Source organism: Poecilia reticulata, linkage group LG4 (genome assembly GCF_000633615.1).
Source record: "Poecilia reticulata strain Guanapo linkage group LG4, Guppy_female_1.0+MT, whole genome shotgun sequence".
In the NCBI taxonomy this organism is placed as follows: Eukaryota; Metazoa; Chordata; class Actinopteri; order Cyprinodontiformes; family Poeciliidae; genus Poecilia; species Poecilia reticulata.
This window is the reverse complement of record NC_024334.1, coordinates 9,144,056-9,157,796: the sequence shown is the minus strand read 5'-3', so window position 1 is coordinate 9,157,796 and position 13,741 is coordinate 9,144,056. Positions and strand designations below refer to the sequence as shown.

Sequence of the window (13,741 nt, the reverse complement as noted above, 5' to 3'; positions counted from 1 at the left end):
TATATATGGAGGATTATTATTATTGATAAAACAAACATTTATTTCAGGTATAATAAAATAAAAGGTAGTTCACATCTGTTTTTTTTCGTTTTTGTTTTGCCTGAGTGGCTGAAAAAATATGTTTTGAACACAATAAAAATTTCAGATATGTGTAGCTAGGAATTGCAAATCTTTGGAGGAAGCAAAAGATTTTTTGTGAAATTGTAGAAAAAATATAAAATACGGCAGAAAATGTAAAACCGAGGATCTGGTGAATAAGATGAGGCAAAAAGTGACAACTTGAAGACGACACCCCACTTTTATTATGCCATTAATGTAAAAACTAGTATAATTTTAGTAAGTTAGTTTTAAGAAATATATTTTTATTCCTTTAAATTATAAAATAGTTTAAAAGTCTGGAAAATCTTGCCTATACTTTCATATTCAGTGTTTTTTCAAAGCTGGAAGGCACGTCAACGCTTGCAAAGCGTCTATCCGACAATGTAAGAACAATGATAGCAGAGTCTTGGCTCCCTCCTCTGGAAGAATCCCGCAGTGCAGGCACAAATCATTTTGCAGAAAGAACCAACAGAATCCAGCGTGGAGTGTCAGGGATAAAAGTTTTTTTTTTGGCTTTGCAACTTAGCCATAATTGTGAAATGACTCAACAACTGGAATTTGATCCTTGCCACAGGTTCTCTTTATGCAGCAGATCATCTCCTTGTTCCATCACTTTTTGTGAGATCCAATCATGACTTTTGACACAAAGTTGACGATGGCACTTGCCGGCTGCTCAGGATCATGCTCAGCAAACAGATGGCATACATTTTCAGTTTCACTTTGAGATTTTCTAGCAACAAATCCAAAAATCCTGGAAGGAGGAAAACAAATGATTAACTTAAAAAAAAGGGATTACGTTTTATTTTTGTTGTTTTGATGTTTCAGCAGTGTACAGTATGAGATAAATGAGCCTGCAATGTTTGCAAAATTCAAAACAAAAGAAAAATCAAAATAATTTGTGTGTCAAATCACATTAGGAATCGTATTTCTAAATGTCTGCCTTARTTATAAACCAACAAATACTGGTGTCAAATACTGGGACTGAATYATACYGTTTAAGGAACCATTGGCTACTGAAAATKAACCTTYGCTTTTATTTAAATTATTGCATTTATCTCTGTCTTAAAGATTAATTCCTGGTATAATAAATTCAAATCRTTTAAGAGTGGTTAAAGTMCACGAAGCTCAAAAAKGAGAAATAAGAAAACTCRGTATGAGGGCAAAAAACAAACAACATGGCACATGCTCCTCACAAAGACTTGKCAAGAATGAACTTACTTGGCTGTGGAAACGCTGTCTCTTGTCCACCTATTTAGGACAGAAACCACAAYTGACATCAGGAATCATAGAGATGGATTACAATGAAATTCATCATCTAGCATTGTGTGCTATTTAAATAAYTAAATTGTTACATTTATTGAAGTCTTTACCAAGTCAGGTTAAAATAAATTGCAGCATGAACTCTGTCATGGTAAATATTGTGGGAGGGAAATGCATTTTATGAACAAGAATTTATTTTATTCTCTATCAGTTATAGCATCAYTTCTGTAATAAAATATTTTTGTAAGATTATTTACATGTCAGAGTTGAACCCTTAAAATTCCTTCACACCAGAATAAAAAAGCTGTTACATATTTGTTGGGATAATGATGTATTTGTGYATGCGTAGCTCTGTTACAAGTAGTCTAGCAAGTAGGCTGTCATTAAAATCCAAACAAGCTTACTGTGCCATAAAAAACAACGTGTCCCTCTAAAAGTTCTGTATTTGCAAATTTTAATATCTGACAAATTAATGCATCTTTTTATATGAYGATTGATTAATGGTAGAAAGATAACTAACCCAGTCTGGCCTTATGTGAGAATATAACTGCCACCTGAACATAATATCTCCTTTAGGCAAATTTTGAGGCAACAAATACTATCAACAGTTTCTGACAATAGAGAAAAAAATCTTACTTCATGGAGGATGTAAAAAAGCAAAGTAATGTATGTTCAACATGACGGCACAGCTTCAAATCATTTCTTTGTTGTTGTTTTTTTTTTTTTTTAGCCACGTTTGTTTCAAATCACTGAATTGATTTGCAGATATTTATTAATTATCAGTGACTGTAACTTAACTAACTGGTGCAGATTTTAGTTATCATTTGGAGGTCATGGCTGCTGTCAGACTGGTGAAATTACTCACTTCCTTCCCTGTGGGTCCAGAGAACAGAATATAACAGTGTTCACAGTGTAGTGTCTCCTGAAGAACAGCCTGCAGAGTCAAACACAGCAACACATCAGATTTGATTTGCAGTTACCTTAATCTGAGTTTCTGTGCATCCTTTACGAAAACCCAAAACTATTAAAATAAAGTACAACTGTAAAAACAATGGATATGTTATCACATAACACATCACTATAAAGTATACCATATTATACTATACTATATATATTTTAAACATTGCAGTCTTACTTAGCAAAAAATTATTAATACATAAATAAACCATTCAGAATTAGCATTTTCAACTATTTAATTTGCTCTGATTTTTACCCATATTTACAATTATGTGCCATTCAATATGAATGAATACTGAGTGAATATCCAATCTTATGGAAGACAACTGAAAGATTCAAATAAAAGCTGTAAATCATAAAATAAAATCAAAAAATAGTTAACTTTGGAACAAAACATGGCAAAACCTTTCAGCAACCAAGCCATTTACTTATTCCTAACTGTGACAATTCTGTTGTCAAGCTGTTGCCAATCAAACGCTCACTTCCTCTGGTTGTCTGTGAGCGTTATTCCCTGCGCCGACACTTTGAAGTGGACCACAGTGGAGGGAGGTGGAGGGTCCATGGAGAGTGTCAGTGTGGTCGCCTTCTGGACCGCTTGCTGACCCGTCAGAGACTCCAGCTCCACAGAACCCAGGAACCACACGTTGCACGCTAACTCCCAAGAACACATTAAATGAGTATTTCACCAAAAATAGGCACAGTTGTCTGTTACTTCAAAATACTATTTTATTATCAGTAAATGTTTTACCTGCACCCTGTTTGAGAAGTTCAGCTGCTGAGTTTGTTGCTGTCTGTGTCGACGCGTCGTTCAGCTCCTCCAAAGGATCTATTGGACACAAACAGCAATGATGTCACACAGGGGTCACAATAAAGCAAGAAGAAATAAAATAAACATCATGGAAACTGATTCATTTTATTCTGAAAAGTGTCTCAAGAAATTTTCCAGCCTGGCAGGAAATCTAACATGTTTAACGTGTGATAGAATTACTAAAATGATTTCTGGTTTCTGTAAGCAAACAAATCTTTAGTATGCTTGTTAAAATGTGTTAAAAATAAAAGTAGAGCACAGAAGTTATTGTTAAATTTTTTTAATAAAAGGAAGCACTCTGCAATAACAACCCAGACTAAAATGTAATGTAAGATTTTGACTGAGACAGAGAAGGTAAACTCTCAGCTCTGCCTCCAGGATAAATTGTGGATGTTTACCTCTATCAGGCAGGATGAGTTTACAGGGCAGAGCCAGCGGGGTGATGGAGTGCTGACTCACCAGAGCTGTGAGGCTTCCTGTCACAGCAGCGAAAAATTCAATGTTATTAAAACGTATAAGGACAGCTGCAATTTGTCTTTACCACCAGCAGAGGGGGGCAGAAAACCATTTCAAAATATTGGGTTTAATCTGTAGTTGTTTTTTTTAATTTATTTATTTAAAAAAAAAATTTAATCTATACAAAAATCAAATCAAATCAAATTTTATTTGTATAGCACATTTCAGCAGCAAGGCATTTCAAAGTGCTTTACATAATTAAAATAAAAACAGAAATAATCAGTGAGAAAGAGATTTAAAAAAAAAATAAATAAAAATAAAAATAAAAACAACATTAAAACGTCGAAAAGAAAGAAGAAGAAATTAAAAACATTAAAGACATAAAAACATGGAAGACATCAAAACCCGCACTCCAACCCTAATTTAGCCATAAGCAACTCTAAACAGGTGGGTTTTAAGTTGAGATTTAAAAGCACCCAGTGTTTCAGCTGTTTTACAGTTTTCTGGAAGTTTGTTCCAAATCTGTGGTGCATAGAAACTGAATGCTGCTTCTCCTCGTCTGGTTCTGGTTCTGGGGATGCAGAGCAGACCAGAACCAGAAGATCTGAGGGGTCTAGACGGTTTGTACAGTAATAACCGATCTTTAATGTATTGTGGTGCTAAACCGTTCAGTGATTTATAAACTAATATCAGTATTTTAAAGTCTATTCTCTGAGCTACAGGGAGCCAGTGTAGGGACTTTAAAACTGGTGTTATGTGCTCTATCTTCCTGGTTTTAGTGAGAACCCGAGCAGCAGCATTCTGGATCAGCTGCAGCTGTTTGATTGATTTATTAGTCAGACCTGTGAAGGCGCTGTTGCAATAATCAATGCGGCTAAAGATAAACGCATGGATGAGTTTCTCTAGATCGTGCTGAGACATCAGTCCTCTAACCCTGGAGATGTTCTTCAGGTGATAGAAGGCCGACTTTGTGACTGTCTTAATGTGGCTCTGAATGTTCAGGTCAGAGTCCATCACTAATCCCAGGTTTCGGGCCTGATCGCTGGTTTTTAGTTGTAATAACTGAAGCCGTCCATTGATTCGGGTTCGCTCCTCTTTAGGTCCAAATATAATAACTTCAGTTTTGTTTCTGTTTAGCTGGAGAAAGTTTTGGCACATCCACACATTGATCTGTTCTAAGCATCTATTTAGTGATTGGATGGGTTCAGAGTCACCTGGTGACATTGTGATGTAGAGCTGTGTATCATCCGCATAATTGTGGTAGCTAATCCTATGTCCTGTTATAATCTTTGCCAGTGGGAGCATATAAATATTGAAAAGAAGGGGTCCTAGGACTGAACCTTGGGGTACCCCACATGTGACCTTTGACCTCTCTGATGAGAAGTTTCCGATTGAAACAAAGAAATCCCTGTTCTTTATGTAAGATTCAAACCAGTTGAGCACTGGACCGGAGAGTCCGACCCAACTCTCCAGTCGATTCAGTAAAATGTCGTGGTCAACAGTGTCGAAAGCTGCACTGAGGTCCAACAGAACCAGCACTGTGGTTCTCCCAGTCTGTATTTATATGGATGTCATTGAACACTTTTACAAGGGCCGTCTCTGTGCGGTGGTGAGCACGAAAACCAGACTACATACAAGTATATATACAAGTATATATTGAAAAATAAAATCTTAGAAAATTATTTTCACCAAAGTACGGCTCATTGGGGCAGCCTTTAAGACGAACTCCTTTAGGTGTACACTCAATCAGGAAGTGCCTCACCAGCTCGCTGGACAGATCTCCCACTGAAAACAAAAACAAAAGAATTTAAGAAGAAAAGGAGAACTACATTTACAAGTGAAATTGTTATATTAAATTTGATATCTTAGAATATATTTTTTCAATGTTTAAAATAAAGATTCTCATTTCACTAAGAAGCATCCTGGAATTTCCGGGATGAGTTTTCTTTACTTGCCATATTTCTGGAGTATTTTTTATGTTTTCAAGCAAAACTTGAGTAGAAAGATGAGTCATAGTCTGATGAAGACAAACTTTAATGTTTGGGTCACAATTTCCACTTGTACCTCATACAAACACAAAAGATAACCATAGCCACACTCAAACATGGAGGAGGCAGCGTCATGCTGCGGATTTCCATTAGACAGGACAGTGTTTTTGTTGTTTTTCTTTTTGTCAAGAAGGATGAAATCACAAACAGTTTCAAATATGAACAAGTTTTATTCCAAATGCAGAAGCTGTTGTCTAACAAGCCGAAGTGAAAGATGGATTTAAGTTATAAAAGTTATAGAAAAAAACAAACCAGAAGAAAATCCAAGCCAGAGTCCAGAACTAGGCCTTAGAGAAAATCTTCTGCACCATTTAAAAAAAGAGATTTCCTCCCAATATGATGGAGTTTCAAACTGAGAGTGGGTAAATGTTGGCAAATCAAGATCACAAACTGTTGGCTGAATGCAAAAATGTAATCAAAAGATGCTTCAACAAAGAGCTAGATAAGGTGTTGATAATGCAGCAGCATTTTTTTAAATATGTTTCCCCCTGAAGAGATGTTAGTCATACAAGGACATGAATCATATTAAAAGTGAAAAAAGATTTTAAATGGTTCCTCATTATGATTTTTCACATCCCAGATCCGCTATAAAATTACAAAACCATGCATTAGTTCTAAGGTAATCCAATCACCTTTTTTACTGTGGTGTACCACTGAGGGAGGAGGCGTGGCCACCTTCATGGCCAGTCCGTACGCCCCACGAAATGAATGGCTGTCTCTGACGATGAACGAACCGGGCTCTTTGTCCTTCAGCACCGCGATGGCTAATCAGAAGGTCAACATAGGGAGGAAGCAGTGAAAGGCTACAGTTAAAATCACATTCATACTGAAAAAGGAAGAAAAAAAAAACTTTACACAGAGGTGTATTATACGCTCACTGGAGGCCGCCTGGCTTTCTGCTCCAAGGCCAATATTTACCTTGGTCTCTGGAAATGTCGGGCTTGTACCAGAACTTGGACGTGTCCTGAACAAACTTCACAGTGTCCTGCTTACTGCCAGAGTCTGTAGGGCACGAATCAGAGCTTGGCGTTAACTTTCAGGATGGTGATGATGGGTAAAAATGAGGAGCAAAGATCAGACAGATTCTCAAAGTCTGGACAGGTGGTGAACTGAGGTCATTTTAAGTTTGGCACAAATGATCAAACATGTTAAATTGACGGCATTCGGTGTCATTGACACCCTTTTGAAATTTAAAGAAAATATATTTTTTATGAAGCTTTGCTCTATCTGGACAGACTTTATTCTTCTTCTTTTGTTTTATTTCACTTGACTTTAAGTTTCACTGTCTTTTATCTGAGGAAGTGCACTAAAACTTTTTATCTGGGACATTCTTCTTAAAAAAAAAAAAAAAAGATTAATAAAGTTGTGGGTTTTCTAGTCTTTTGACCACTGAAAATAAAATCAGGTTCATCTCTACTGTAAGAAAACCATGGTTTCTGGAGGTTTCTGGATATTTGTGTCCCGCTCTGAATCAAATCAAATTAATTTTGGCACTTTTCAAAAAAGTAATTTATTATTAAATAGATACAAGGATTTCTTATCAAGCTATTTTGCCTCATTTGTCTGCAATTTTACAACTCATTTATAGAAGTTTTTGTTTTGATTAATATGCATTTTTACTGAAGAGTCCAAATCAAAACCAAGCCAATACCCAGCTGTTTAAAAATTACATTTTAAACAGCTGCCAAAATACTTGTCTTCGAAATAATCAACAACCAAAACCCAATAATCAATAGCCTAAACATCTCATTCAGTTACGTGTATCTGCGATCTCGTTCTTTCGGTCACTACCCAAAGTTTGGGACCACAGACGAAGGTAGGAACTCAAATCGACCGGTAAAAGAAAAGCCTGTCGCCTTTCCGCTCAGCTCTCTCTTCACCGCAACAGATTGGGACAGAGCTTTCATCACTGCAAATGCTGCACCAATCCAACAACTGATCTCCCTCTCCATTTTTCCCTTATTCGTGAACAAGATCCCAGGATACTTAAAACACCTCTACTTCTGGCTGAAGACCGTGGTCTTGGATTTGGAGGGACTGAGCCTAATCCCAGCCCCTTCACGCTCAGCTGTGAACTGCTCCAGTGAAAGCTGAAGATTACAGTCAGATAACGCGAAACAGACAGAATTTTTTTAGGTAAGATTTAAAGGATTGAACAGGTCAGCAAAACTAGGGGATAAAGGTGTACAACTTATCTCTTAGACAAGTAAAAGACAAGAAAAGAAGTGGCAGGACAATCTCTTCCCCTAACTTATTGCGCTTTGTTCACCTTACATACTTTACTGGAAAACTTAAGTTGCTAAAAGTTTTACCTACAAGTACATGGCATCATATGTTTGGAGAACATAGGTATAGGACCTTAAGTAAAGTTTTAATATAATTTGGGTTTAATAAACACAGATCAGAAGAAAACAAATCAAGCGTGATGCCGAATTGAGACCAAATAAGACTTAAGAGTACCTGCTCCGGGTGACGAGGCCCCACTGAGTCCTCTGAAYGGATCTGAGGCCAGGGACGACGACAGGGGGATACTGAGGCTGCTGCCGCTGCGCGGGCTGGAGAACCCGCTCAGAGAGGGGGATCGTGAGCCCAGCTCTCCCACCTCACCTGTTCTTCTCTTCTCCGGCAGTAGGGGAGCGATCCCTGCATCTCCCCCAAGATTCAGATTCCCGAGTCCCTCCACGGCTTCCAGCAGGCTGTGCTCCAGGCCGCCGTTTCCCAATAACAACAACGAGGAYAAGTCTGTGCTGTYGGTTCCACTGCGGTCCCCCGAGCTCCCTCCCCGGCCCCTCTGAGCGCCCCGTGGGGAACTGTGCGCATTAGGAGAGCTGAGAAGTAGCGGGGGTGTAGATTGGGGAGGATGCGGCGAGTTCAAGGAGTTTGGTGTCCGGTTGTGCCACACAGGAGGCGGAGTGGAGCTGCAAGTAAAGATAAAGATACGACATGGTTCGAAATATTTTTTTTCACATAATAATTTAAGAAGCTATCTAAAATTGGAGAAACCCTTGACACAGATTCCCTGTTTAGGAGGGCTGTAGAAGAAAACAAACGGAGCTGGGTTGTGGGTGCAGTTCTCCRACACAAATATTCAGGCTTTAGGTGATATGAATTTAAAACACACATACAAATAATCCATGCATGCAGAAGTGCTACAGGCATAGTCTGTATTGTCAGTAAAAGATTCTGATGATAATTAAGCTGTTTTTAATGTCAGGACTTTATTTTATATTTTCAGCCTCCTCTTATGACTGTGCACAGCATAAAAGTATTGTGTCAAACCCGTTTGAGTTGAATGACCYATACATGGAAACAACCGCTTTGTCTCAGGTGAGACTTGTGAAGCTGCAGAGGCCAAAGGTTCACAGACGCAGCTGAAAACTCGCYTGATGATTTTGAATTTCTGTTGAAGCTACAGATCATAATCAGCTGCATGAATCAACGGGGCCAACGAGCTCTGTGTCAACAACCTGGACTACTGCTGGTCCAGGAAGGGTGAAGCCTGTTTATAACCGTAAGTCATGGTTTTATTTTGCAACGTGGGGGTAACTAACACTCCTATATTTGTGTATTTTTGCTGAGATAAAAAGACATATTTGAATAGCCGTTGAAGCAGCTGAAAGAATCCGGCTTTTGTTTGAGCCGGGTTCTACCTTGAGGTATGCGAGAGTAACAATCAAATATCAATGCGAAAGATATCAAAGCACAAAGGTCATCGCTGCATCAGAGGGTGCTGAACTCCAATTGTAAAGGAACAAAATATTTGGTAAGCTATTATATTTCAAATGCATTTACATCATGTCATGGATTGGATCTGTGCATGCCAGTAACATATTTGCTCAGTCAGATGAACTCTGCCTGAACTCTAWGCCCATGCTTGATGTAAATTTTACTGACTTAGATGCTAAAGCTAACAGAGAGCGGTGAGAACATCATGATGACACAGAGAAGAGAGAGGAAAGTGTTTTAGTAAATAATGCAATGACAATCATTGTTGCTAAATAAACTACTACATGATTAACAAAGACTAAAAAGTTACATTATAAGCAGTCCTTAAAACTGACTATATCTCTCTTTGTCAACCATTCATGCATTTTATTTTTTTCCTTCTTATACTTGTTTTTTTGTTTTTTTCTCAATCTATCTAGTCAGGGTGCATCTAAGCACCATAAGATCACCATTGTTGCAAGAGGCTACTGTCAAAATTTGACTATCCCTGTTTTAAATTCTAGTCCTCGGTGCATGCRAACGCTACAACGGTGTATATGCATAATCACATTCTGGATTGTTTACTATTTTCCAACCCTTATCGGTCTGCATCTTCTTTCTGGATAAATCACAAAATAAATGTTCACTTTATGACTCAGAAACGTCTTCTTATTTTGAAGACCTTCACCTGTCTGTGTGTTGGAGGGGGCTGCTAGTTGACACTGAGCTCAWGGAGCCAAAGATCCTCTGTGCGACAGGCACGTCCGATCGGAACAGATCTCCGTCTGCGGAACCACCAGAGTGGTTCATGCCATCCAGGAAACCTCTGGGTTCTGAGCAAAAGGACAAAGAGAAAGCAGAATCAATTAGACATCTAAACAAAAAACTAGTTTACTTTTGGATTATAGTTGGAGAGAATAGAAACACATTTGTCATGCTTTACAGTACAAACTTCTCGCTCATAAGGGATATAAGCAGGAACGAACAGCTTCATTTTTCAGATCTGCCGTTGAATTCAGCAGATCCTGCGTTGCAAGATGTGCTTTTGTACGAAGCAGAAGCTGAACTGGTGCGCGGCTGTCAGGACATACATGCAGACATGACGTCCTGATTGTGTCACTCCGCAAACACACAGACGAGCCTCCTCAAGCTAAAGAACAGGATCGTGAAGCATCATGAGTCACGGGGAAAACAGTCACTCATTATAAAGGGCTYGTTGTTTGGCCTGCTGAGCCTCCTCACTTCAGCCCCTCCTCCCTCCCGACTTCTGCTCCGTATCTCTGTTGCAGTGCAGGAGGTGCAGGAGTTAGCTCGCTGCCAGCTGTGTTAACTGAACAGGCAACATCATTTCGGGGGGATTTCATGATAACACTAACGCTGAATGCGCGTAATGCAATCTAAATAATGCTCTTGCGTAATTAGTCTGTATAAACATTGCATGCAAATGTGAAATGTAATGGTATAAAATAGATTCAAACACTTTGTGCTTTAGATTTTAGTGTTAGGATTCTTTGGTTGTCAAACTCCAGTCCTTCAGCAGAACAGCGTGATATGACGGCAAGTCAGACATTTCATTCAAGCGAAGCATTTTGAGGTTATTTGCATAAACTGCCTGTTTTAGCAGTTCATTGCATTTTTATGATTTTTTGAAACTACATTTAGCTACATTTTGTGTTTGATTTTTCTACTTGTAAATGATCTAACCACAAATTGCAACTCAGCTATGCCTTCAAATTGATGACCTAGTTTAAGTGAAATAAAAGATACTTTAACAAATGAATAAATACATGAATTATTTAATTTATGACTAWTTAGTCTTTTATTATTCATTAGAATAGYGTAAATTACAATAAAGAATGGATTTTATATAAATCCCTGGATACATCACATGTCTTATGGCATGTATGCAGCTTGGAAAGTTGTTGATGTTGATGCTTGTAGGAAACACATTAAACCAAAGGGGAGGAGAGCACCACAATTCCTCAAACATTCCCTCTTGGGATTGCTCCTGGAAAGCAGCTGAGCTTCTTCTCTCTGAGTTCCCATGGATCATTTTCCTCATGGTTTTTGTCACATCTGCTGCTTATTCTGCCAAATGACATTTCTACCAAACCTGCTGCCTCAGTGATRAGCAAATAACTCATAAGACAAGGTGTCAGTGCCATCTTGCAGCATAGACCATGTATTATTTTCTTTTTCTAAATGTAATCTGTAGAACGACTTCAGATTTGATGCACACGGAAACTCTCCAATGTGATCAATCTAGAGTATGGCCTCAAACACTTGCAGCTGAGCAGCAGCTTTGGGGCTCTGAATACATACTATATATGGATTCCAAACTTTTTAGTCTTTTTTGTTAAAAATAAAGCATTGTTTTTAGTCCACTCGACAATTATGCAATACTTTATGTTGGTTGATCACATAAAATATAAGACAAGTTTCTTACTGAATGAAAGCTTTTGCAAGCGATTCTACATTTACTTTTTTTTTTTAATGGAGTAAGCTGAAAAATTTGCAAAAGTCCTATTTCGTCTAAATCATCTGATTTAGTCATTTTAACTTCACAGTAAATGCATTGCAATGTTCAGAATTAAGACCGTTTCACCACCACAACAAGAACCCCAGTATTGAAACTGCACAGATTTCTCTTCGCTTTGAGTGAGCACAAAGCCTCTCTTCAGTTTACGGTCAACTTATGAAAAACCTTTTCCAGATGACACTGACCCATGTGGGCTCGTCTGCCAACCACCAGCAGCAACAGCCCCAGCCCACAACACATGCACATACTTTCTGCATCACAGAGTGATSGTACCGTGGCTCTGACTACAAAAGGGGGCATACCTTCACGCTTGCCAAGAAAATAGTTACTATTTATCAAAAGAGAAGGTCATCTGGGGATCTTCGCGTCTGATCACACTTCTTGTTGAACAAAAAGAAGAGAATTAAATAATGGTATACAATAAGCCAATAATACATGAGCAGCTATGCTGGGCAAACAGCCCACAGACCACAGGAATGTGGGTACAAGCACTTGCACTCGCACTGAGGCTAAAACTGAGCCCGCATGACCATCTTACAGCTGTTTATATCTGTCACGTTAAAAAAGTGAATGTTTAAAGAAGAGAATCAAAAGAGGGGGAAATCAGCTACTGCTTCCCAAACACACTTGTGCTATATCTAAACTTCTGTCCTTAGCAAAAAAAAACAAGTGGGTTTTTGCAAAAGCTGCTTAGAAGTGAAAAAAATRTCCATGACATAAGATCTGAGGCCAGGGTGAGCAGTTCCAGACCTGAAGGGWTGATTTAAAATGAATATTAGTAAGCACCTGCAGGACATGGAGGCATGTTGAGGGCACACTTCAACCATCTGAATAAGGTGTGATTTAGAAGGACAAGGTGGTTTTACTGGTGTCTATTTAATRTTAGCTATAAGCTCTGTGATGTACATAATGGGAGGTTTATCCACTAAAAGAGGGAGCAAACAACAGCAACACTGAGAGTTGCATAATACATTCAATATAATGAAGACATAAAGGAAACTGTGTGTTTAGAGAGAGGAGTAAGTTGGTAAGTTAAGAACCAAATATCAATTTATCTGCTGGTTTTGAATAGTCTGTCCTGAAAAGGACAGGACTGCTTGTAGTTCATAATTTATTGTTTAACAAACAGACCAAAGTGTTGAATTTCCACAACTCTCCTACACATTCCTGATTTATTCAGGAATTCCAGTCATTCAATAGCGGGGTGTTTTATTCTTCTCCAGAAAAAAAAAGACTTATCAGAGAAGTATAAGCAGGAAAAGCAGCTTCAGATAAGAAAAAAAAAGTTATGTTCTCTAAAAAGAGAACATAATAATTTCTGTAGTGCTGTTAAGATTCAAAAACACAAAGACGTCATTTTGTCTGTTGTACATTCATACAATTGTAATACATTCAATTCTGTTGTTGCCCATGTCTTTCTACCAAAAACAGGAAATAGGTTTCCCAGATCCTCTTTCTCTGGAAACTCTCCCCATATATACGTCTGAAGGATCCCCTTCTTCCTCCAGCTCAGTCCCCTCAGTCTGGCTTAAGGTCTTCACCCATTAAGCCATTAAATGGATGTGCCGAGACCAATGCTGTACTCTGCGTGATCTCACAGAGATAAAGCAGCTGCTCTGTTTCTGCTCTAACTTTTACCACATTCTGAACCACCTGTGAGTGACCCTTTTATTTATCAGCAACACGTCAAGCCTACCTGCTTTTGAGAGCTTTGATTTGTGGATTTTCTCCATTAAGAAGTTGACCTGAGTTGTTATTGCATTTTTTTAAGACTGAAGAATCTAGATGAACTCCATCTATAATGCAGGATTGAAGGAAGGAAGGAAGGAAGGAAGGAAGGAAGGAAGGAAGGAAGGAAGGAAGGAAGGA

The 13,741-nt window shown here is 38.4% G+C and overlaps 1 protein-coding gene across 3 annotated transcripts in view; it reads right to left on the bottom strand.

Moving 5' to 3' along the window:
* Window positions 1–53: 53 nt before the first annotated feature.
* The window catches only part of LOC103463406 (tensin-3-like), a 44,597-nt gene continuing 30,909 nt past the window's right edge, over window positions 54–13,741 (bottom strand). For all 3 annotated transcript variants that reach the window (XM_008406724.2, XM_008406725.2, XM_008406726.2), the window contains 11 exons: window positions 10,022–10,166; window positions 8,089–8,546; window positions 6,547–6,630; window positions 6,261–6,392; window positions 5,270–5,365; window positions 3,523–3,600; window positions 3,065–3,142; window positions 2,799–2,967; window positions 2,225–2,293; window positions 1,318–1,347; window positions 54–850 (listed from right to left, as the gene is read on the bottom strand). In XM_008406724.2, coding sequence (XP_008404946.1) covers window positions 709–850; window positions 1,318–1,347; window positions 2,225–2,293; window positions 2,799–2,967; window positions 3,065–3,142; window positions 3,523–3,600; window positions 5,270–5,365; window positions 6,261–6,392; window positions 6,547–6,630; window positions 8,089–8,546; window positions 10,022–10,166 — 1,481 coding nt within the window. In that variant the 3' untranslated portion in view covers window positions 54–708. The remainder of the gene's footprint in view (window positions 851–1,317; window positions 1,348–2,224; window positions 2,294–2,798; window positions 2,968–3,064; window positions 3,143–3,522; window positions 3,601–5,269; window positions 5,366–6,260; window positions 6,393–6,546; window positions 6,631–8,088; window positions 8,547–10,021; window positions 10,167–13,741) is intronic.